General features: G+C 38.4%; 1 protein-coding gene across 1 annotated transcript; it reads right to left on the reverse strand.

Moving 5' to 3' along the window:
• Positions 1-3497: 3497 nt before the first annotated feature.
• Positions 3498-4937, reverse strand: LOC130636937 (tigger transposable element-derived protein 4-like). Its single transcript, XM_057446787.1, has 2 exons — positions 4894-4937; positions 3498-4698 (listed from the first exon to the last, which is right to left on the reverse strand). Exons 1-2 carry the CDS (start codon positions 4935-4937, stop codon positions 3498-3500), a joined length of 1245 nt encoding a protein of 414 aa, XP_057302770.1.
• Positions 4938-25521: the final 20584 nt, after the last annotated feature.

Raw genomic sequence — 25521 nt, forward strand, 5'->3', positions numbered from 1 at the left:
TAGCGAATTCCTATTCTCCATATGCCCACTTTAGCACACAATAGCCTAGACTCTAAACAACAGTGTAGCATGGAGCGTATTTTCATGTAGCACACTGTAGTGAGGCTCATCAATGTCTGTTGTCGAGTGTAGCAAGTTCTTTCTTACCTTGTAGTACAATTTAGTAAAGCGTAATTTTTCGTAGCGATGTGTAGCGGTACGTTATTTTCTATAGCAGGCCGTAGTAGAACGTATTTCTTTGTAGTAGAGGGTGGTAGCCTGTAGTAGCATGTAGTAGAGTGTAGTAGCCTGTAGTAGAGCATAGTAGAGCGTATTTTTCTGTAGTACAGTGTAGTAGCCTGTAGTAGAGTGTAGTAGCCTGCAGTAGAGTGTAGTAGCCTGCAGTAGAGCGTAGTAGCTTGTCGTAGAGTGTAGTAGAGCGTATTTCTCTGTAGTAGAGTGTAGTAGCCTGTAGTAGAGTGTAGTAGCTTGTAGTAGAGTGTAGTATCCTGTAGTAGATCGTAGTAGAATGTATTTCTCTGTAGTAAAGCGTATTTCTCTGTAGTAAAGCGTATTTCTCTGTAGTAGAGTGTAGTAGCTTGTAGTAGAGTGTAGTAGCCTGTAGTAGAACGTAGTAGAATGTTTTTCTCTGTAGTAAAGCGTATTTCTCTGTAGTAGAGTGTAGTAGATTGTAGTAGCCTGTAGTAGAGTGTAGTAGCCTTTAGTAGAGCGTAGTAGAATGTATTTCTCTGTAGTAAAGCGTATTTCTCTGTAGTAGGGTGTAGTAGCCTGTAGTAAAGCGTATTTTTCTGTAGTAGAGTGTAGTAGCTTGTAGTAGAGTGTAGTAGCCTGTAGTAGAGCGTAGTAGAAAATAATTTTTCTGTAGTAGAGCGTATTTCTCTGTAGTAGAGTGTAGTAGCTTGTAGTAAAGTGTAGTAGCCTGTAGTAGAGTGTAGTAGATGCTTCTAATACTTTTAGAGGAAGTCTTCGCCCACGAACAAATCTCATCCCTCCGTACTCATCCCGCATGGCTTTGCCCACATTAATAATAACTCATTTTTCTAAAAAGAACAACAAACATAAAGAAATATTTCTTGACAGAATTAAAATGAGAATGCGCTAACACATTAACAAATAAGATAAAAAATAATAACCAAGAGAATCCAAGTCTAGGTGGTTCTTACAAAAAAACTGTCACTTCATTCCTCACACACTCTTTTTTTCTATTACGAGAGCAAAATATACACTACTATACATTTTCTATTGTTAAATTGAAAAAATCGGGAAATGAAACATCTCAATCTCATCAACCACATGCTATTTGTTGCGAAGTGCTATTCGGTCTTCTGAACAAGAGAAACATCCTGACTTATCCATACAAGTTTCGGCAATTGCTTTTGGTAGCTCAATGTTTGATTGCAATCGATTTGGAGAATACGGATGGTTGTTTACGATAGATTAAAGCCCTTTTAGAGTCCCGTTTCTCATATTTAAAGCTGATCACGCTGGACAGCCATCCCAGCTCGTATTTTTCGTGCCTTGTTGAATCAGACGAAACACTTTTTGTAAAGGAGATTGCAACAAAGAAAGTAGTTAAAGACATGTAACGTCTTTTTCAAAATGATATTTTATATCAACTTTCTGAAAATATATGTAAGCATGTTTTAAAATTTATTTGTTCTGAAGCGTCTTTTATACGTTCTTACTGTTGTGCAACAGTCAATGATGAAACCTTCGATAAAAGCATCGCCACTATCATCAGAAGTCGACAATATCGAAGTAATATGAGAGAATGTCATTAGCAGCGTCAAGGAAGGAAGCCCTGGCCAAGTTCTTACCCAGTATTTTTTTGAATTGTTTGGCAATTGGGTTAAGAGTCACACTGACTGACTATAAACATAACTGGCCTGTATCTATTCTTGTTATCTCTAAATCACTCTTTTCGACCTTTGATTTTATCGACATCTTTCTTTTACAGTTGTTAGCGTTTCGATATATTGCATCAAGATCAGATAGATCTGTTACAGGTTTGGTCCTAGGAAAACGTTAGAGAATGTAGGCAATCAATCTGACACTGATAGTGATATTTATTATATTATATTATATTATCCTGTTTGTATTTGTTGAAACATCTCGTTTCTTATGTAATATTTTTTATATTTTCAGCTATACAATTTATTTTACTTTAAATAGATGTGCAGCCGTACTTTCATTTGGATAGCCGTACCTAATCTAATTTCGTTTTTATGGAACAATTTTAGCATTTGAAGATGTTTCTTTATACGATAGGACCTAGCCGTACCTTAATATTTTCCAACCGTACCTTATTTTGGCCAAACGTACTTAACTTAATTTCGTTTTTATTAAACATATTTTAGCCTTTAAAGTTGTTTCTTATATGATAGGACCCAACCTTAAAATATATGTTGTCTTATAATTTTCATATTTTTCCTCTCTTTTCCTAACCTATCCTCTTTATTTTACTTTACTTGATGAGTCGCATTGAAGTTCACCGCTCGTACTAACCACCTTTTTATTGCCAGCCGTACTTAAATTGTTGATTTGGGAATCACCTTCCCGCGCTCTCCCCCGTTTGGTTTCTATAAGAGCAAGATGTTTTGTTAACATTTTTCGTATTTTGCGGGTTCATTGGCGATTGAGAGACAGAAATTCAGTGACAAAACAAATTTACCACTACGATTAGCTCAGTTTTTCTCCATTAAAATACATTACCTCACCTTAAAAAGAAAAGTGTAGTTACGTACGGCTAAGGTACGGCTTAGGTACGGCTGTTATGTACGGCTAGCTTTACCTAACCTTCAAGAAGTCATATGTATGCCTGGTAAAAGTGTTTCTTTTAAATTAAATGACTACAAGGAAGACCTTTGTAAACCATATTCCCAAATTTTATTTTACCTGTGTTTGTCATCACAATTTTATTATAATAGCAAAAAAAGTGACAAAATCGATTACATCAATGTTGAAAATACGTCCACCAGAGTTGATAATGGTTACAATTTTTTGACAACAATTGACGATGTAGACAATCCATTCGGCTTACTTAATGATGGACACGGTTGCAGTTCTATCCCTTCAACAGAGTATAACAGTACACACAGTGCATTTCTTACACTTGATAACAACATCTATTCAATTGAAAATTATATTGACAATGGACCATCTTTAACAGACAAACTTGAAAACTCGCAGGCATCTCTAAAAATAGTAGGAACTGTGGAGCTTTCAGTGAGTCGGAGAAAAATTTGGCTTGACACATTAGAGAAATTACAACGTTTATACAGTAGAGTCTCCATAACTCGAACAGCCACGGGGAAAAGGAAATCGTTCGAGTTATGGAGACATTCGAGTTGTAGAGGTTTTCAACTTTTAGCGCAATATCCTCCCTTTACGTGAACCAGCTGGATAAAAACGTTATATTTAATCTTAAGTCTAACTTTAAGGCGGCTATTAGGTTAATGAAAGTCAAAACAATACACTTTTAATGAATTTTTTAATGTTTATTTAGAAAAGAAGTCGGTGATAACTGTTTGCTTACAACTCATATCAAAATCTTTGGCGATATTACGATTCAAGTCCCTCAGGGAAGCTATCATTTCTTCTTCAAAATGTGAAAAAATACTCAAGTCTTCGAAGACGTTGATAGCTGTACGCACTTGCTCGGCCGTCGGTCTTGTGATCTTATCTTCTTCCTCCTTGTCTTCTTCGTCGACCTCTTCTAATTCTTCGTCTTGAGTCCCAGTGATCTCAGCAATGATGTCAGCAGTCTTCAGACGCCCATGGGATGTACTGACTTCAATGTCAAAATCAATGAAATCTTCAGTTGATAAGTCAGGATCAATGTGGTCAGGAAACCTTCGTTTTATGTAAGAGAGTTCAGCATCGAGGGTTGGAATTGGGTCTTCTTCTACTTCGCTGGTTAAACTTTTAAAAGGGTCGTCATCTTCGTTGATCGCTCTTTCTGCATCCTTTTGGGAAATTCCTGATTTTCGAAAGCAATTGGTGAATGTTTTGTTGGAAACATCATCCCATGCTTTCCTTAGCATGTACATAGCTCCAAGAATCGAGAACTTCGGAGTCGATTTTTCCTCGTCCAAGGCTTTTATCAATTTCCGCACTGCTAGCGATCGATATTTTGCTTTCAGGGCGCGGATAATTCCTTGGTCCATAGGTTGGGTTAGGGACGTGGTATTTGGAGGAAGAAAGATCAATTCTACCCATTCCAGGTTTTCAACATGAGGATGTGCGGTACAATTGTCAATAATCAAAGCAATTTTTCGCTTAGAGACAGAGAATTTTCGATCAAGCTCGCGTACCCACTCTTCGAACAGCTCTCCAGACATCCAACTCTTCTTTTGCGAACGGTATCGACAGGGTAGTGTTTTGACACCTTTAAAGCAACGAGGGTTGGCGGACTTGCCGATTACAAACATTGGCAATCGTTCCCCCAAGGCATTACCAGCAGCTAAACCAGTAAGTCTAACTTTGCTGTGTTTTCCTCCAGAACACTTATCACCTTTCATGTGCAAAGTTTTACTGGGAAGGCATTGAAAGAAAAGCCCAAATTCGTCGGCGTTAAAAATGTCTTCCAGAGGATAGCGGGAGAGAATGGTTGGTAATGTTGTCTCCGACCATGGCGCTGTCATTTCCTCAGTGACGGACCGTGATTCTCCAGCGATGGTTTTGAAGGATACTCCATACCTGAAAGGAATGGATGAGAAAAACGTTTATCTCTGTAGTTGTGACTAGTGTAGATGGAGCTTTACATTTTGTTTGATTCGAATCATGGAATTCTAAATTTAGAATGCCATGGCCATGATTCGAATAGAAAACATTCGATTGTTACCATGTTTTGATTTGTGAAAGAATTCAAATAGAAAAAGATTCGATTTTTACCAAGTTTCGAAGTTTTGACGAGTGAAAGAAAGCATGGAAGCCATGAAAGTCCAACAAGTCAAAAGATTAACAGACATTATTTGTTGTATAGAACTTCCTATCATTAAACTTACTACGTACGAAATCGACGCTTTTGTCATGGGGTATCATGTTTATAAAAGTAATTGGACACCCTCTGTTGGAGATGAATTTTATGGTTTCATGGAACCAACAAATAAAATGGATAAATATGCAGTTGCAGTCAAGAAAAATGATGGAGAAATCATTGGACATCTACCACTAGGAAAGTCAGGACGCTTTGCAAAAGTCATATTTTACTTTCTGAAGAATGACAGCTTCAATGTATGCAAAATAACAATTACTGGAAAGTCATTGAATGCTGGTGATGGATTAGGGATGAAAGTCCCATGCAAATTATCCTTCCTCTCTGAAAGAGAGTCTATTGATATTTTGAAAAAACAACTACCAAAGCTATTGTAACATTTTTTTAGATTTTATCTTCACGAAGATAAACAAACAAAATCTTAGTCAACTAACCTGGTTTTCCATTTAGCCATCCACCCCTGACAAGCTTGAAATGACTCGACACCCAACGCTTTGGCAAACTCAAGAGCTTTCTCTTTCAGCATCGGGCCACTGATTGGGATATTCTCACTCCTCATCATAAGTAACCATTTATGAACAGCTTTGTTCACATCTTCGAATTTTTCTGGCTTTGATCTCTTCGATGTTTGCCCGTTGTTAAACTGCTTGTAAATCTTTTCTTTATTTTTTTTCCAAGTTGACAGGGTGCTTGGAGGAATTTTGAACTCTTTTGCCACATCCTTTGGCGCAGTACCCTTTTCCAACGCTTTAAGAGCTTTGTACTTGATTTTGCACGACTTATTGTCAATTCGACGCTTTGATCCTGCCACAGACGACATTGTTATGAGAGTGTCTTTCTTTTGAAATTCTTTAGATTTTCTCGAAAACGTTCGAAAAAGACGTTCGAAAGGTTTGGATGACGCATCATTAATCATTCGAATTAATAATAAGGCCTGCAAAACACGTATTAACAAGATTTTTAGACCCAATTTATCAGGAAAACTGTTCGAATTTTGATTATGATGTCAGAAAATTCGAGTTATGGAGAGAAAAGTCTCCAAGGGACAAAAAAATTTGTTCGAGTTAAGGGAAGATTCGAGTTATGGAGGTTCGAGTTGTAGAGGTTTTTTTATAAGAGTTTATTAGGAAATTTTCACGGTGCCAACGAATTTGTTCGAGTTAAGGAGAGATTCGAGTTATAGAGGTTCGAGTTATGGAGACTCTACTGTATCATGAAGGTGTTAAACCGTTTACAATTACATTCATTGGTGAAGAAGCACAAGATGGTGGTGGGCCACTTAAAGAGCTCTTTGCAGCACTTTTTGATGATGTGAAAAAATATTTATTGCAATCAGGTGATAATGGCTCAACATTCCAGCATGACTTCGAGAAATTACAAAAAGGACATTTCAAATTATTTGGTAACCTAGTGTCATTAGCACTTATCATGAGTTGTGCTGGGCCAAGGTATTTTATGCCTTGTGTTGTATCGATGCTCTTGGATGGTGGTACAGAAGTTTTCAAAGTCGATGACGTCCCCGACAAAAACTTAAAACTATATTAGCTGCCACCAGACAATGCTGCCTTCAAGACAGCTATACAGCTATTCCCAGAGAGATACGCTTTAGGAGTTACAAAAGTCAATGTAAGTTTAACATCATCAGACACTGCTGTTTATCCACTTGTGCAGAAGAAATTGCCTCATTTTTAAGTGGGTTGGATATTCTTGGAATGTTAACAATTTTAAAAACACATTACAAAGAAAGTGAAATCGAATTCGCTATTTCCAAATCATGTCAATCCTCAGATGTATAGAAAATTTACACTACAGTAGAATACACAAGTAATACAGAAGATAAATCACTACGTGAAGCAGAAGAAGACATATGTTACAACTGGACAAATTTTTTAGAAATTTTAGAGCACGAGGGATAAAAAAAAGTCAAAATTATTTGTCTGAACGAAGAAAGGGCATGAGTCAAACAAAGAGCATGTAATCACTTTAAGTGATGTTGTTCAATTTTGTACTGGTTCAAAATTTGTTTTGTCATCAATGTATGGAAAAGGGAAAATATCTTTTAATCATGTCAATGATGAGCAGTTTGGGAAATGTGTCAATGTAAGCATATGCTTAATGATCATGACATTCCCAGTAACACCAAGATACTTGGAGAATTTTACTGAAAGTTTTTGTACAGATATCTGCCTGGATTTGGACAAATTTGATCAACTTGTGTTTATGAAGTATATGTGTAGAAATTTTTGAAGGTTTTATTGCATTTATAATTTATGATGAGTTTTAGATATATATAATCAGGGAGGAATGAAAATTTTAATTTATAATTAAGGGGTGAAAATAACTTTTCTATGTGCTAGTTAATTCTCTTGAATACACGAACACCTAAATACATGAACTCATAATTTTTACTACTCTTTCTCCCTGATGCATATGAATAAGTCGATTATTTTTTGTTTATTCACTTCTTCAACACCATGTCATGTTAGTTGCATTTTGGTATATTATATATTTATTTGGTATATTATATATATATTGAAAAAAGTCTTCACAAGAGACAGTATATTGTACTTTTTATGTTTGACATAAATTTTGTTAATGTTCATATGCAGACTCCTTTTCTTACTACTTATGTTTGACTGCACGCCAATATCATTCGACTTACATGAAAAATAGGCTTGTTTATACTACTATGTTATATTTCTATGGATGAAAATTATGTTATTAGTTTCAAATGTCTCTTTTCTATGTTCATAGTTTATACACAAAGTTTTGTTATCTGTTCGAACAAACCCTGACCATTGTGCCATTTTTTTGGTGGATATTCCATGTTCTCTGATTGTACCACATATTTAAAATATTGAAGAAGTTCAGTATGGACCTCTGTCATAGCGTTCCTACCTTCTGAAATTACATCTCTTTGCGATGTTAATTTATGTATATCATCTTCTGATATCAAGCGTTTTTGGTCATTAGCATTAACTGCAGTTGGCAAGTAAAATAAGATATCTGGAATTCCACTCACACTGTCGTGGCGGGACTTTCGTATAAAGTGGGTATTCCATTGGTAGCGAACCTGGTATAGTTGAGATTGTAATAAATCAGAAAACACAAACCAAACACATTCCTCATGAATGTGATTCCCCGGCAATAACACTCCTTTCTCTACCATATTCTTTAAAAAAATTATTATCCAACTTGTAAAAGATCGTCGATAGAAGGACTACCAATTTTCGATCCTTTGATTGGACAGCGATGACTCATATCTGTGTGCGTTAGCGTCTTGTGTTAAGTAACACCGCATATCAGCCATAACACCGTTTTCGGTACCACAATCTGTTTGAACTAAAAGTGGACAAAACCCTAACTCTTTTACTTTTTCTAAGAACAAGTGAGCAGATACTAGTGGGTTGTTATTGCTCCTGGAAACTTTCAACCATAAAACTTTTCGCGAGAAACCATCAATACAACCGTGAATGGTTTCAGTTTATCATACCCATCCACATGCCAGCAATTGTTAGGACCGGGTGATGTGTATTCTCTACGGCGTAGACGGCGCGATCTTCTTTGTTCAGTACCATCCGGGTCTAACTCTCTTAGCAGTTGCATCACGGTGTCACGTGTAGCCATTATGAACATCGAAGTGAATGCCAAAGCCCTTGGTATCCTTTCACTGCAGCTGGACCTTGTAGTTCTTGTTCAATTATACTACGTAAAACTGCCTCGTTAACATTACTACGTCTCCTTTTCAACCCAAGACTTTGACATTAATGTGCTGACATATTCTTAAAAACAGAGAACGATTGCATTGTATGGGAAATGCTTCCCAAAGTAGCGTAATACGGGGCAAGATGGGACACTTAAGGTTATTTTCCTAAATAACACCTGCTGTTAAAATGAAGTAGTTTAGAATTTCACCTGAAATGAACCTATACCTATTACAATTTATGTGCAGCCAAATAATCAGCAAAAAACTATCATCAAATTTGGGAAAAATGACTAAAACGTAATGGGGAGGTGTTGTCCCATCTTGCCCCGCAATCGGGGTAGAATGGGACATGAAAAAAAAAGTTAAATTAAGCAGATCATGTTTATTTTATAATAAAAGTTACAATAATATATCATGGATGCCTACCGTAAACACACACAAAATTATTAGAGAAGAAAGCATGTTACAAAAAGTTATATTATAAGTGGTCAATCGAAAAGGTAAAAAATAGTAGCCACTTTAATTGGAGAAACTTTCGCCAGAGAAAGTTTCGCGAATTCGCGATTTTTCGCCATTTTCGCAAAAGTTTATCTCGCGAAAATTTGCGAGTTTCTTAATTCGCGAAACTTTATCTCGCGAAATTTTCCGAATTTCTTCATTCGCGAAAGTTTATCCAGTAAGCTATTTTATCATTTTTCACCAAAAACGCACAAAATACTTAGAAATCTTATTTCGAGAAAGAAAATTTATAACATTTACAATCGAATCCAGTATTCAATACTAATATCTGTGTTGATACAAAGATACAAAAAAATTAATCTATGACGATAGTCTCTGTGTTTTCGTCTCGTCTTTTCATGTTTTCGTTATTTGCGTCTTCACTCTTTGACCTTTTCGATTCTTTGTTTTTATATAACATGTCTCTTATGTCATGTGATTTTGTCTCTTTCACCTTTTTTCTTTTCTCACCATTTGGTAAATTCTTCTTGTAAATCTCATGGGATACACATTCGACCTCCAATTCGTCCGCAAAGATAGAACCAAGGATGATGGGTGCTGTTGGTTCACTGTACACTGCGTCTACTAGTTCCATTAGGCGGTCAAGAAGTTGTCCATTTTTCAATGTTGGAGACATTTCCACCGTCACTTTACAGGGAATTTCTATGCCGCCTTGAACCAATGGTGATTTTCTGTAGTGTGTCGATGTCAAAACTGCCAGAATTCTTGCCCCTCTGTCCAAAATAAACTTTAGAGTTCTTGAAAGCTCACGTGGCAAATGACCAACAATTGTACCATCTTCTTGACACGTTTTGATGGCAAAATAGTCGAAGGCATTGTTTTCTTCGTGGAGGCAAAAAAGCTTTTCTTCCTTTTGAGGAGACCAATATTTTCTGAAATAATGGAAACCACGAACAGCCGCATCAAATGTTCTTGACAACATTCTTACTGGCCTCTTCAATCATCAATGATAACAAAGTTTCGAATGTTATTGTTAAAACAATAGAAAGAGGATGATATTTTCGAATGTTATTTTTGAAACAATAGAGGATGAGATTAAACAATAGAAAGAGACTCTCCTTCGTGGGACTTATTTCTGTAGTTAGCTTTATTTTGCAGCATTATTACCTTTGGTGGAGGGTGTCCAAAAATTGATACGTTTGTTTATTTCCGTAAAAACTCTCTACTCTCGTAATTTCATATCGGAGTGAACAAGATGTCGTTTCTAAGAGCTTCTGTAAAGAAACAAACAACTATCACTGCAGAAAAAAGTAATGAAAAACAAAACTCTCAAGAAGAAAATGAAAAGCAAAACTCTCAAGAAGAAAATGAAAAGCAAAACTCACAAGAAGGAAATGAGAAAGGTATGAATCATAATGAAAATTTATTTTGCTTTATTTAGAGGTTTGAGATTATTATCGCTTAAAAAGTACCTAACAGTACAGTACTACTCAAATCTTAAGTAAATACTACTCTAATCTTAGGAAATGCTTCGAACAACACTACACTTGGCGATATCGATTTTGAAACAATGCAGGATGGAAAAGCTGCCAAGTCTGCAACTTACATCAAATGGACCGACGAGAACCGTTATACGATTGGGAAGTTTGCCTCTGAACATGGAAACACTTCAGCTGTCCGGCATTTTCGGAAGCAATTCCCAAACATAAAAGAAAGTACTGTAAGGGATTTCAAAAAAAAGTATGAAAGGCTTATTCAAGAAGCAAAAAAAAGAAATGTCGAACCACCTAAAATGATCGAAAAGTACAGTTCAAAGACTGGACGACCTTTGCTCTTAGGAAAATTTAATCATATGGTCCAAACGTACATCGAAGGAATGAGCAATCGGGGTGCTGTTATAACCTGGTCTATCGCTAATGCCGCCGCTAAAGCCTTGATCAGAAAATACCCTAACATTATAGGAGACATCAATCTTGAATCTTCGTATTGGTCGCAGAGTTTATTTCGAAGAATGGGATTTTGTCGTCGCCGAAAAACTTGTGCCAAAATTGATCTCCCAGAATCTGCCCGAAAAGAGATCGAGTACCTTTTCTTGTACGAAATTGTATCAAAAGTGGAGAAGTACACGATTCCAGATTGTTTGATAATCAACTTCGACCAAACACCATTGAAAATGGTTCAATGTGGAAACAGCACCCTTGCAAAGAAAAACAGCAAAGCAGTTACAATTGTAGGAGCTGATGATAAGAGATCTATAACAGCCACTTTTTCTGTTACCTTATCAGGAAAATTTCTCCCAATGCAATTAATTTACGGTGGGAAAACATTGCAAAGTTTATCGCGTTACAAGTTCCCCAAAGATTTTTCCTTAAGTGTAAACAGGAAACACTTTTCCAACACCACCGAGTCCATTAAATTGCTGAATGAAGTAATTGTTCCGTATGTTAAAAAAGAGCGGGAGCTAAAAGGTCTTGATAAACGACAAAAGGCACTTGTGATAATGGACGTATTCACGGGGCAAATGACTTCCGAAGTCAAAGAAGTTTTAGAGAAAAACGACATATTAGTTACCAATGTTCCTGCAAACATGACCCGTTTTTATCAGCCATTAGATCTTACAGTAAATGGGAGCGCCAAAAGATTTATTGCGAAGAAATTCCATAACTGGTACTCGCAACAATATCCGATGAGCTCGAATCTGGCAAGTCATTGGAAGAAATCGAAATCAAACTGCGTCTTTCTACCCTCAAACCACTACACGCGGGTTGGATAATGGATTTCTACAACTACATAACGTCAGGCGAAGGAAAAAAAGTCGCCATGAATGGTTGGAAAAGTGCAGGCACTTACGATGCTTTAAAGCAAGGCACCGAAAAATTACCAAACATAGATCCTTTTCATGATATTGATCCGCTGATGGGTAACAATCCTTCAACTGTTGCAACAAATTTAGACGCAGTCTGTCAGCTACGCCAGGAACAGTTTGATTCATTTCGCAGCCAGAGAGATATCAACGGAGATTACGAAGATGATGAGGAAGTATGGCAGCCTGAAGAACATCATACCAATGCATTCGATCTATTTGACGATTTTGATGACGAAACATCTTTGTAAAATATAAGAGTTTTTGAAAACTTATATTATGGCTAGAGAAAGTGACGATTATGCTAAGAATTTTGAAGTTTTTTCTAACAGAAAAATCCTTGTTCGCGAAAGTTTATCTCGCGAAATTTTCCGAATTTCTATCTTCGCGAAAGTTTATCCAAAAAATTTCGCGAATTTTTTTTCTCGCGAAACTTTCTCTCGCGAAAGTTTCTCCAATTAAAGTATATATATATATTAACATAAGTCACATAGAGTTTCACCACCTGGAAACGTGCAGCACACTTCGTGGCACCAGGTCACACAACATACACAATGGACCCACTTTTCACCCTCCTTTGCATTGCTCCACAGTCCGTTGCAAACATAACACACCCAGTCTTCAAGAACAAGCTTTACTTTTGCTTTCGATTTACCTTTCCCGCGATCCTTTTTTGGTTTTAAGCATTTTTTTATTTATATTTTCCTTTATTTTGTTCTTCTTCGGCAAATTTTCTTCCAACATATTACGATGTGGTGATGCTGTTATAATAATTGATTTCTCACCCTTTTTTGCTGGCATTTTAACGTTTGGTACAGGAACAATGTTTTCAGAACTTGTTTCAAAGGAAAATTGAACAGCTTTTGAAGATGAAGGTTCTTCAACAGGTGTTGAAGAGAGCACAACAGGTGATGATTGAGGTGTGTTGGTAACAGTGGACGATTGAGGTGCAGTGGTAACATTGGGTAAAGTGGTCTCGACTGATAAACGTGCATCATCAGCATATTCACTATCAGGAATAACATCACGATTTAATGGTACAATTCCACTTGTTCTAAAACCAGAAACTGCATTTTGAGTTGTCGCTGCTTTACAATATGCAGTTGAAAAAATTTCACCAATCTGGTCAACACTTATTTTACGTCCCGGGTGTTCCCTCATCCATAGACTACATTCTATGTGAAAAGCAGTCTTCAGTGGCTTAAAAAAACTTCGATCTAGAGGTTGTAACTTATGGGAGGTGTGCGGTGGTAGGGACAATAAAACCATACCATTCTCTCTGCAATAATCTATAGTTTCTATGTTTTTCGTATGTGTAACATGACCATTAAGAATCAGTAAGACTTTCTGATCCTTTAAATAACGTACATGTACACGAAAGTGTTTGATATATGTGAGAAAAAGTTTAGTTGTTATCCAGCCATTGTCCGAGCACCCTCCTATTGTACCAGGTGGGGCATCAATGAGTTCAGGTTTCATTCTTTTCCTTTTAAAAATCAGTAAAGGTGGCACATAATTTCCTGTAGCACTGGTGCAACACACAATTGTTGTAGTGACTCCCTTCTCACCGCTGGTAGCTGAGGAGACACAGTGTTTGCCTTTTAGGGCAATCACCTTTATTAGTTTGTGTACTGCTGTTATGCCAGATTCATCACAATTATAAATTTGGTGGATCGAAATTTATAAGTGTCTAAAATATTTTCTAAATTGGTGAAATAGTTTGATAGACTCTCGGTTAAGTCCATAAATTCGATTAAGAGCAACGCCCTGTGGTTCTCGTAAAGATAAAATTGGGTTTCTTTTAAGAAATCCTTCAACAAAATCTCTTCCAGCAAGACCCGAGACCACATTGAAAGGGTGAGGAATCTTGTTTTTATCGACATATTGAAAAACAATACGTTGAATGTCATTAATCGTCAAACCATAAAATACAGTGTCCATATCTATAATATACTTGACAAGCTTATCTTCCTGGTCCTTGGTTAGAACTGTCCTTTTAGGACCCAGTATTTTTGTATGTAAGTTATCCTCAATGAGTAACTTTAACTTACCAGTTACCCTTCTGTGAAGAGCATTTTTAGGCACATAGAATGCATCTGCAGCTTTACGTAAACTCATCTCTTTATTTTTGACAGCTCGTATGGCTTCCAGCATTGAATCTTCAGACCACAGCCATCTCTGTGTTTTTCTGACATAATTTCTAACCATTTTGAATTGTAATCTAAAATATAGGAATAAACTTAAGTTGTTCGGAACCAAATCATATACAAAAACAAACCTAGAATAAGGCCCGAAAAATTATACTCTTGTTCCATCTTGCCCCACTATCATAACCTTAAAGTTAACCTAAATTTCCAGGTACCACTGCCCAGTTGAGTTAAAATTATTTTGTAAAGTTCAAGACATACCCTGGCTCTAGCTAAAAACACATAAATAACTTTTAAAACCGTAAATAAAACAAAACACAAGAAATTCTAAAAACTAAAAAGATTTTAGACATAGCTAAAATTTATCGCACATTCCACCCTCCTCACAAAATTATATAAAAAAAGAAAGTTTCAGTTACTTACACGAAGTAGAATGACGTGTTCCACGGCAGCTCTTTATTTTAACACATTGTAAATTGCCGAACGACAGAAAAGCGAATTAAATATAAAAATGTCCCGTCTTACCCCATGTCCCGTCTTGCGCCGCATTACGCTAATAAACTATCAATTCTCGCTCATCTGCTGTAGCTGAAGGACTGTCTGAGGTAGTACATAAGTCTTTTCGTGATCCACATTGAGTACAAAATAATAAATCGTCAGATAACTGCCTATCACACTGCGTACAGAATGAATGGAGAAGAAACGGATCAGTGCCATGCTCATATCATTTAATTTTACTTATAAATATTTTTATTCCATTTTTTTTTTGTACTTGTTTTTTCTTTTTTTGATTGGTGAATTTTTTTTTTTTTTTTCGATTTCGATTTTATATTCTCGATCGGAATTTTTTTATTGCTTATAAAGAAATTTAGTTTTCAATTCAAATTTTCGTTTTGGAATTCGAATTCTATTTTTAAGATTTGAATTTTCTTTTCTCGATCCAAATTCTTTTTTCTCCCTTTAGACATTCTTTTCAGTGTCCCCTCTCGGCTTCCGTAGTCAAGTACCAACCAGGAAGGGAAAAATTTCTGTTAGCACCATGTTATGGCTTAGGTATTGGAGTTTGAGAAAAATACGCTAAAAAGGTATGGAACTGTATCACCCCGAAGGGTGATAAGGTTACTATGGGCGACTACCATGATATCTACTTGACCACGGACGTCCTGCTATTAACCGACGTATTCGAAACGTTTCGAGACGTGTGCTTGACAAACTATAAGCTTGATCCTGCACACTTTTACAGTGCACCAGGTCTTGCCTGAAAAGCAGCCGTCAAGTATACCGGAATTAAGCTGGAGCTCCTCACGGACCCTAATATGCTCCTGATGTTCGAGAATGGTATAAGAGGAGGTATAACCCAGGCCGTGCATCGCTATGCGAGGGCTAATAACAAGTCTATGGGAGATCAGTACGATCCAGAGGTTGAATCCTCCTACCTGCAGTACCTCGACGCCAACAACCTCTACGGCCATGCCATGTGTCAAGACCTGCCAACAGATGGCTTCAAATGGGTGCCAAACGTTGAGGAGTTTACAGAAAGGCGAATCGCGAAACTCGTTGAAAAGAACAAGTATGGGTACATTTTAGAAGTTGACATCAACTACCCCTCAAGGCTACACGATACCCATAATGAGTTGCTGTTCTTACCGGAACGTATGGTGATTAAAAAGGTTGAAAAACTGGTACCTAATTTGAAAAACAAGCGTGGATATATGGTACATATCAAAGCCCTTTACGAGGCTATAAAACATGGGCTTGAATTGAAGAGGGTGCACAGGGTCATCCAGTTTAACCAGAAGGCGTGGCTGAAAGGGTATATCGATTACAATAGGAGGCTAAGAACAGCTGCCAACAATGACTTCGAGAAAGACTTTTACAAGCTCATGACCCTCTCAGTGTTTGGCAAGACCATGGAGAACATTAGAAACCACCGCAACATCCAGCTGGTTACCAACGAGGACAAGTATACGAAGCTTGTCATGAAGCCAAATTTCAAGGGTGGAAGCTGGTTTAGCAAGCACCTCCTGGGTGTAGAGATGGGCAAGACGGAGGTCAAGATGAACAAACCTGTATGTATAGGGTAGGCCATATTGGACATGTCAAAGGTGGTGATGTACGAGTTCCACTACGACTATATGCAGCCCAAATATGGTAGCAAACTACAGCTCTGTTACATGGATACAGACAGCTTTGTGTATCACATCCACACAGAGGACTTTTATCGCGACATTGCACAAGATGTCGAGACACGTTTCGACACGAGTGGCTATAATCCAGATGATAGGAGACCTCTTCCTATGGCTAAGAACAAGAAGGTCGTAGGTCTCATGAAGGACGAATTAGCGGGCAAAGTTATGACAGAGTTCATCACTCTGAGGGCCAAGCTATATGCTTATAAGGTGATTGCAAAGCAAAGGCCGTTAAAAGATGCGTAACCAAGAAGTCTGTCTATAGAAGATGCTTGGAGGAGGGCGTTGATATATACAAAAATCAAGTGTTGATTCAGAACAAGAAGCATCAAATATATACCCAAGAGGTATCAATAGGGCAGATGATAAAAGTCTTGTACAATCTGACCAGATTACAACGCTTGCCCGTGGCCATTACCGCCTGGTGTCCGCCCGGGAATAAATGGACATATGCCTACTAATCGCTATACTTCTACCCTATACCCTGATTGCTTTTTGCTTTTTTCGATATCGCCGTACAATAAAGAGAATGTCAGATCTTGCACGAGTATTCGACGAAGCCTCCGCAGAAACCTATGAGCAGATAGAGAAACCCATCGATAACGCCAAGCTTTGAAGGAAGCCATACGCAAAGGCAAGGGGCATCTCCTACCTAAAATATGTACAGAAGGCTTTGTCGACAAGGCCCCTGATGAGGCGGTAAAAAAGGTACATGCTGAGTACGTACAAAGAGAACTCCACGAAAAGGGTGGAAAAACAGCGAAAGCTTTAAGTACCCACGCGGTCCATGTATACACTAATCCGGTGGCCAATTTCGTGGACATCGACAATATCGAGGATCTTCGCAGGGACATCAACAAGGACCCTGTTGTCCGAGATGCCATGGCAGACCCTGGCATTCTTGTGTACTGCACGCTGGGGAAATGTTTAGCACCCCTCTTGGTATTTGGGCATACAGCCCAGCATATCAGTACCAAAAAGGAGGAGGAGGAGGCCGATGCTAAGGAAGATCCATGGGCGGTGCTATAATATAAAGGAGTGAAGAACAGAAACAAGAAGAGTGAGTCATCACAAAGCCAGTAAAGCATCCGGGGTGTGTTGCCCAAGGACACAAGTTGGCGGCACTGATGAAGAAAAGAAAGGAAGAAATGAAACAACAAGAGGGTACTGTAGAGCCTACAGTCAAAATCTCTTCCGGTTCCGGTTCCGTACAGTCAGTCTACATGTATGGTGTAGGCAAGCTGGCCGTGCTTGCCATAGGAGTTGGTATATGGTACAGGTTTGGTAGAGGCCAAAATGAATCTCAAAACCCCTTAGCAGAGCCTCAGCAGGGGAAACAGGGCAAAACTCAGCCACATATTAAGATTTTCAAAATGCTATAATAAATGGCAACAAGCAAGGCGCACATGGATAGCAACATTAGTCCGAAGGAGACCATGGTTATTGACTCTTTATGGGAATCCTTCAGGCTGGTATCGTATACAATCCTGATAGCCATCGGCGAAAAAAATGTTTTGAGAGTTTCCAGGCCCGGAGCAATGTTGGACCTGGAAGACGACCTGAAGCTCGCCGGCTATACGACGGCAGCGATCTTGTTCGACGAATACGCGATCCAGCAGGGTTGGTATAAGAAATCATTGAAACCCTCAAAATAGAGTGTCCGATAAAACTCGTGTTTGTCCCTAAGGACAAAAACGAGTTATGGAAGGAACCAATGGTTGCCCGAGATGTAAACACCTTTTATTTATGGACAATTTCAAGATGAAGCGTAATTGTCAACTAGCGAGAACATGCATCAAATGCCTCTATAAAAAGAAAGTGTCAAAGGAGCGTACAACAAAGTTCCGCCCCAGCAGCCAGCCTCTACATGAGCTCATGGCTATATATAGGGGTCATATTGAAGCCCAGTTTTCCGAGGGGATGAACTGGGAACACTACGAGTTTCTTCATATTCATCACAAGATACCCTATAAATATATAGAAACAGGGAGGTATCCGACGCTTGCTGATGTTGCTAGGGCATTACACAAGACGAGTCTCGGAATAGAACTAAATGGAAAAGGTATGTTCGAAGTGCAGACACGTTTTAACCCTGGACATGTTCAAGATTAGGGGCAATAGTAGAAAGAAGAGTTGTATAGGTTGCCTGGACAAAGCGAAGGGGAAGCGGAGTGCCAAAGACATCAAATACATTGACTACGAGGTAGACCCTCTTAATATTGACAGGGAAATTAGAGGGTTTCAACAGGATGATAACTACATGCTTCTTTACACTCTGCTCACATAAAACATCATACCCCGGTACATTGTATTCATCGGAGCACCTTCTGAGTTTGTCAGCCATGAAAAGGTGAAGCTTGTTGAGAGGTACCGCAAGGTACTGCAGTGTCTACAAGGAAAAATAGCCTATCCTCCACTAATCCTCGAATACCAGACTCGAAATACCAAGTTATGTCCTGCCTGCCGGGGGTCTTTGTTGAACAATCACGGCGGCGTGTTAATGTGTTCTGCATGAGCCGCGATATACCCGAAGGTTCATAAAAAGAATTGGTCCTACCAATAAAATGTTAGACGTCGTGAAGGACCCCCACACGGCAATCTACACTGGCCCGACAAGCTGCGGGAAAACGCAACGTGTCCTGGACCTACTCGAGCAGGAGTAAAAAAAGCACTATCACAATATTGTGATACTATGCCCTACTATACGGTGGAATACCACCTGTTTAGAGAGGGCATCGCTCTTATGTCTTTCTGATCGATCCTAAGAATCAATTGTTTGAATGGATAGCGAAATTTTCGTCGTTACTGGCAGGTGAAAAGACGTTGTTTGTGGTTGACGATATGATAGCTGACGATAGCCTTGATAAGCTTCGACAACCCCTACTTGAATTGGCGGTCTCGGGCAGGCATAGGAGGCATAGTTTGTGGCTCTTAACGCAGTCATATACAGCTCTCCCCAGGAATCTGAGGAGACAGAAAAAAGCCTTGTTTTTGTGGTATCCTAATGAGAGGAGTGACATGAAAATGGTAGACGAGGAAACCAACCTTATTCGGACTGGGGCGAGATCAAAGCTGATCTGAAAAAATCCAAACATGGGTGTTTGTATGTGAGGTTGGAACATCCTAGGACTTGGAAAATCCTTGAATAACCACGATGAAAACCTCTAGCTGAACATTGGTATATAGAAAGATGTCATCGAAAGTTATGTTCAACGCAGGAGCCATCGAGACCCTATCTAGCAATCAAAATCAACCTATGTTCAAACGTGTCGATATTGGTAGGTTTTTGGGGCTCGTTGATATTCGTCACATGTTTTTAGATGTTGAGACCACGACATTATAAGGGGAGGGGTTGGGAACCCACCACTAAATGAGTCCCAAAATAGCATGACGCTTTCGTGACATTAGATGATGCCTTAGAGATTATCCGTGGTTCCCGGAAACCAAAGGCTGTAGGGCTAATCAAATGGCTGGCTAGGACAGGTGTGAAAAAAACTACAAGATGTAATTAAAGAGCATCGCCAGACCATCGAAGACAGGAATATAGACATCACCATTCTCGAGAACGATCTAGACGATAGAGAAAACCAACTCATGGCACTCGGGGATGAAATTGATGAGCTCCAGCAACGTGCCGTGTCCTACCTCGAAGATCCCGGAAAAGATAACAGTATGGTAATTATCCAGAAGAACAACGACGATCCCTTCCAATACCTTGCCATTTGTGGTCAACAGGGGTATGTAGCGCAAAAAATACGGAACAAGCTTGTTGACTACTCAAAGGATGAGATTGTCGTACTGCAGAGACTCCAAATGCTTTTGTACACTACAACTGGCTTCGGGAACGTGGATGTATCGAGGTAAACCCAGAGGGTGTGAGACATTTTAGGCTTGGTGAAGACTACACGCATGAACGTCTCCTAGGGCTCGCGGAATGATATGACGCTATTACTGGTCCCGGAGGTGTACTCAGATCTGAGTACACCCAACCGAACACAGTTTTTACTACTCTTGAGGGTAGTAAAAATGATAGGCAAAAGTGAGGGGGTCTACCACTCTTTAACACCATCTGGAGGTACCTGAGCATCTTCACGAATAAGCATCAATTCCTCCGAGACGAAGCTACGATCAGGACCGTCTTTTAAATAGTACAGCACGCGACTGCCTGCTATACGATTCAACCTATAAATTTTCCTGCTCCGGAAAGCATCTGTAGCACGTCGTCTCGCATCACCGTGCTCCTCTCCTGGTTGTAGCAAATACAAGTACAAACCATCGTCAGGTAATGGTTTTTCCTCTGAGTATTCTTCGTTTTTCGCGAGCGGTACCTCATCGAGTTTGATCGCTTTGTATTGTTGAGACTTTTGACTATAGTATATAGGTTTTTCACCCATATACTGCTGATCTCCTCAGAGACCAACTCTTGCGCATCTTGAGGCTTGAAGAGTCTTTCGGCAAGTACCCTGTTGTACGACTCTACAAAGGCCGTGAACGTATGTTGATATTTGGTGGTAGCCCGTTTAATTTTCACACCCTTGTCCCCCGGCAACCTCGTTACATCTGACTTGAATTTGGAACCATTGTCACACTGAAAGGTTTTTGGGTATCGTAAAGATCCTGCTTTGTAGATGTCTTTGATCATGTCCGCGATTTCGCTGGCTTTTTTGGTACGTAGAGGTCTCGCTACTTTGTACCTTGAAGCCACGTCAATGCCTGTCAGAATATACTTGTACTCATTACCATACAACCGATCATGGGGCAAGTGCACTAGATCAAACTGATGCATCTCATTCGGTCTCGTAATGGTAAAATGCGGGTAGTCAATACGTTTCAGGCCTTTTTTATGTATCAGCCAGAGCAACTGACGAGACAGCCAATGAGTGACTAGCTTTTTGGAGAGGCCGCTCTCCTTCGCGAGCAATTTGATGGCCTTTCGCCTCGTCCACACATGTTCTGGGGTATAATATATATTGCTTAGCTTTTCAGCCTCTTCTTCCGTAACAATATGTAATGCTTTTAACACGTCTTTATTATACATGTTAAAAACGTTCTTACAAATACTTGTACGCCACAAACAACAGGGACAGTGATCCAACAATGAACGTGAGTTCCCCATCTTTTTGCTAGGGAGAAGGCGTATAATAGTTGGACAGCTTAGGTACCTTACTATTTGAGGCTATATAATATTTATACATGTCGTCATCCAATTCTCTCAGACTCTTACCAGCCTTTAGTTGCAAATTACTTTGCTCGTTAAACCAGTCCAATTTGGCTTGTCTGTCCCGTACCCATTGAACCTGGGCATGTTGGAGCTTTTCCATTGCCTCATCGTGCCTTCTCCTCTCGGCCTCGCCGTGCCCTGCAAGCTTAGAAAACAAGAAGTTTGTGCCGCTGAATGCCAGGGCGTTAATTAGCGCACCCTGCCATAATTGCCAATGTAGCCATTTTATTTTATATTATACTCCACGCTATGAAAACGGCCGTCTAGTATGTTCAGCTGGGCGTCTTGAAGCAAGTACACGTAGCACCTGAAATCTCCGGTGCCGTCGGCTTTTTTAGTCATTTGGGGAGGGTGATGCTGTCACTAAGCATATGCAGGGGTCTTTTAGAGCCATGTAGGGTATCATCAGCGGAGGCCCGGAAATGGATAAATAACGCGTACCATTCATTGAAGAATTGCCCAATCGTGACGTTAGAGTCGTGGCTGCCGAATAAATTGACGACTTGCCTCGATCCCAGGACATGTTGTCTCCTTTTGCATGTCGGACGGCGAGACGAACATGGCCCTGGTGAAGGCTGGTCAAAAATCTTTGGTTTTCGCAGATTTTTAATTAATGCCATCGTGTCTCGTTTAGTCCTTCAAGCGATGTTCCGACCCATATTGTCCGGCCGACCCATGTTGTCCGATGAACGGCAACAACCCATATTGTCCGAATCCAACCCATATTGTCGGGATAAGTAAAATACACTTATCGCTTGATTATTTTTCAGAAAATTAATCTTTTGTTAATGCGGATTGTTGACACCCTGGGTAAGACCTTTCAACAAAATTTACAAGGTAACGCAAGTCACGTCCTCATCTAAACCTTTTTGGACAACATGGGCAGGCATATAACCTCTACCCATATTGTCCTAAACTATCTCGGACAACATGGGCAGGCATATACCCTCTACCCATATTTTCCTAAACTTTATCTACCAACAATGTGTAAGAAAAAATAATATGTGCACAATACATAAAACACCTAACACAATAGAGACATTTAAAAACCTTGGGACTGGGAATGACCAGGAGCACCATGAACGAATGTTGTTTTTCCTGGCCAGGATGCAGCGACATGTTCCATGACACCATTAACAAATTCTCTCCCATTGTCTGAGTGTATGATTTTTGGCAGTCTAAACACACTCAAAAACCTATCTTTAAATCTTTCGGATGTTTCTTCAGCTGTTTTTTTACCCAAGGGAACAGCACACGGAATTTCGAAAAATGGTCAACTATGTGACCAATATATTTGTAAATTCCATCAGGTTTTGATTTCATATCAATCAAGTCAATCTGAAATTTAAGCCAATATATAGGGAACAGTAACTATGATACCAATTTATATCAAAAACTTCTATTTGAGCATTATATGTAAAAGTAATTAGATACAACTAAAACAGTTTTTTTACAATGTTACCTGAATTCTTTGAAGAAAACCAGTTGAGATAATGTGCTTCAGAGGAGCCTTTTTCAGTTGGACACAGACAGTACAATGCCTTGTGTAACACTCCACAGCCTCTTTCGGAATGTTGCTGTATGTTCTACTAATCTGAAACATGTGAAGGAATTATACAGAATCTGATTAGGATTTGACAGGCTTGTTTTTTTAAACATATTTATTTTTTTATAATTTAACAACTTTATTAACTGACAATGTTTCCTTGTTATCTTACATTTATGTTTGATTTCCTAATTACACTTTCCTGTAAGGTCAAAAATAGTTATAGGCGTTAATACCTGTTCAAAAGTTTTTCTTGAACCACAATGGATGAGTTCCTTGCTATGGATTCTTTCAATTATGTCAAACATCTTGTTAGTTTCCTGTGCATACCCTCTTAAAATTTCCCAGAGTTGTGTTGCACTGAAAAAAGCATTTAGATATATATAAATATTATGTCAAATCAACGATTATGTATATACATACTTACAAAAACATCTACTGTATATAGCCATTATAAAGAACAGAATTGATTCAGACAGGATTCGAACCTGCATTATCCTGTTAACAGGACATCCTACCAATTGGATGACTGAATCGAAAGTCAAAGTTAATAGACATATATGAAACTAAACTTACATTTTCCTAGTTTAAGTTTCCAGTCTATGAATCTTGATTTTATTATCTAAGAATTATGGTATATATAGCTACAGAAATAACAATAAAAAAAGAAAAGTTACATAACAGGATAAAAAACCATCTCAGTTTACCACAGTAACTGAAACATAATTTACAGGTCATGCCAAAACTGAACTTGCCAACGAAACAATCCATGGGTATTAACTAACATGCATCTTTACTCTTCTGCTATTGTAGTTTGTTGTTCATATTTTTGGCCTTTAGAGATGACAAATAGCTAAGCATTGTTCACAATAGAAAATGAAAAAATTACAAACACCATAAAAAGTATAAAAAAGTATATATATAATATATACCTAGGTACATGTATGTGTAATAAAATGCAGTATAATTAAACTATAAAGAACAATAAAAAATGACTTACATCAAATGTAGTGCTAGGAACACATAAAATATCTACCAACCCAAGTGTACGGTAACTCATCAAAACATACTTGTTTCGTCTGATACGCCTTACAATACTTTCTGATACATCGCTCTTTTGTTTTTTCAAGTATAAAACAATGTCGTGATAGGTCTCTTGGGACATTATTGTGGAGTTCTTTTTGCACGCTTCCACCTCCAACCAGGCCTGGAACTGTTTTTGTTCTCCCAGATCATTTTTAGGCAAAAGATTCTCCATTAAAAACTCAAATCTAAATTATCCCTGAAAAGGATAAAAAACAAAGTAAAATAACAAACTTATATAAACAAACTGAGGAAAATATAGCTAGATAGATATCCACAATACCCACGATCCACACACAACAACCGCGGAGGGCTGCCCATATTGTCTTTTTATACAGTTCAAAATATCGGACAACATGGGTCGACAGACATCGCGGGATGGCACAGCGAGATTCAATTTAATTATCAGGGTCTGGATTTTATCATGATCTTCAAAAATGGAACTTTTTAGTGAAGAATGCACTGTGAAGACTAAGTAGTTGTGGAGGTGGCTTTAAAGTACATATTGTTCTTTTAAAGCAAGCATATGTTTTTAAATATTGCCTGAAAACAACGCAAATCATATATTTTGTCGCTTTGTTAAAGGCAGTTTTGCCTATGTATTTGGAAAATTAATTATTTTTTATTTAGCTACTTGTTGATCTCTTCCCAGTTAAAAATAAAAAGAATATTGTTTTGGCCATCACCTCTAAGCTTCCTTTGTAAATGATCAGGTAAAATAATTAATGTTAATCTGCTGCTGTATTAAACTTGGAACAGGGGGAGTTTGAAGCAGATGAGAGCTTGTTTGGAAGTGTGATGCAGTGGAAAGGAAAACAACTGAAATGTTAAGATTTTATTTGACCATCCAGAATCCTCTTTATCTATCCCAATTAACTCCGTTAACTGGGATAGATCAAGTTAAGTTGAAAACAGAGGTGATGCGTTCTGGAACTTCATAGAGAATTGCAGCTCATCTGCGTGTTCTCCCCGGAGAATTTCGGAGAATGGTAGCTACAGTTTACAGAAATCAAGTCGTTAATAACACTTAGATGAGCATATTTTAAATGGACACGCCTGTTACATTGGACACATGCTCGACAAAACTTAACTCTAAATAATGAATTTGATGCATCATACAAAAAAGGTATATACAAATTGCATTTATATAATGGTAAAACTTCGATCTTATTTCCCCCAGGTTGCAGCTATTCGAAATTTACGTATTTCCTATCCTTCCAATATTGATGTATACAAACACGGTAAAGTTGCATCTCACACAGTATCTCTTAGAATTTCAACTAAGAATAATAATTGCTTTCTAGATTTTAT

The sequence above is a fragment of the Hydractinia symbiolongicarpus genome, chromosome 3 (assembly GCF_029227915.1).
Source record: "Hydractinia symbiolongicarpus strain clone_291-10 chromosome 3, HSymV2.1, whole genome shotgun sequence".
Taxonomy (NCBI): domain Eukaryota; kingdom Metazoa; phylum Cnidaria; class Hydrozoa; order Anthoathecata; family Hydractiniidae; genus Hydractinia; species Hydractinia symbiolongicarpus.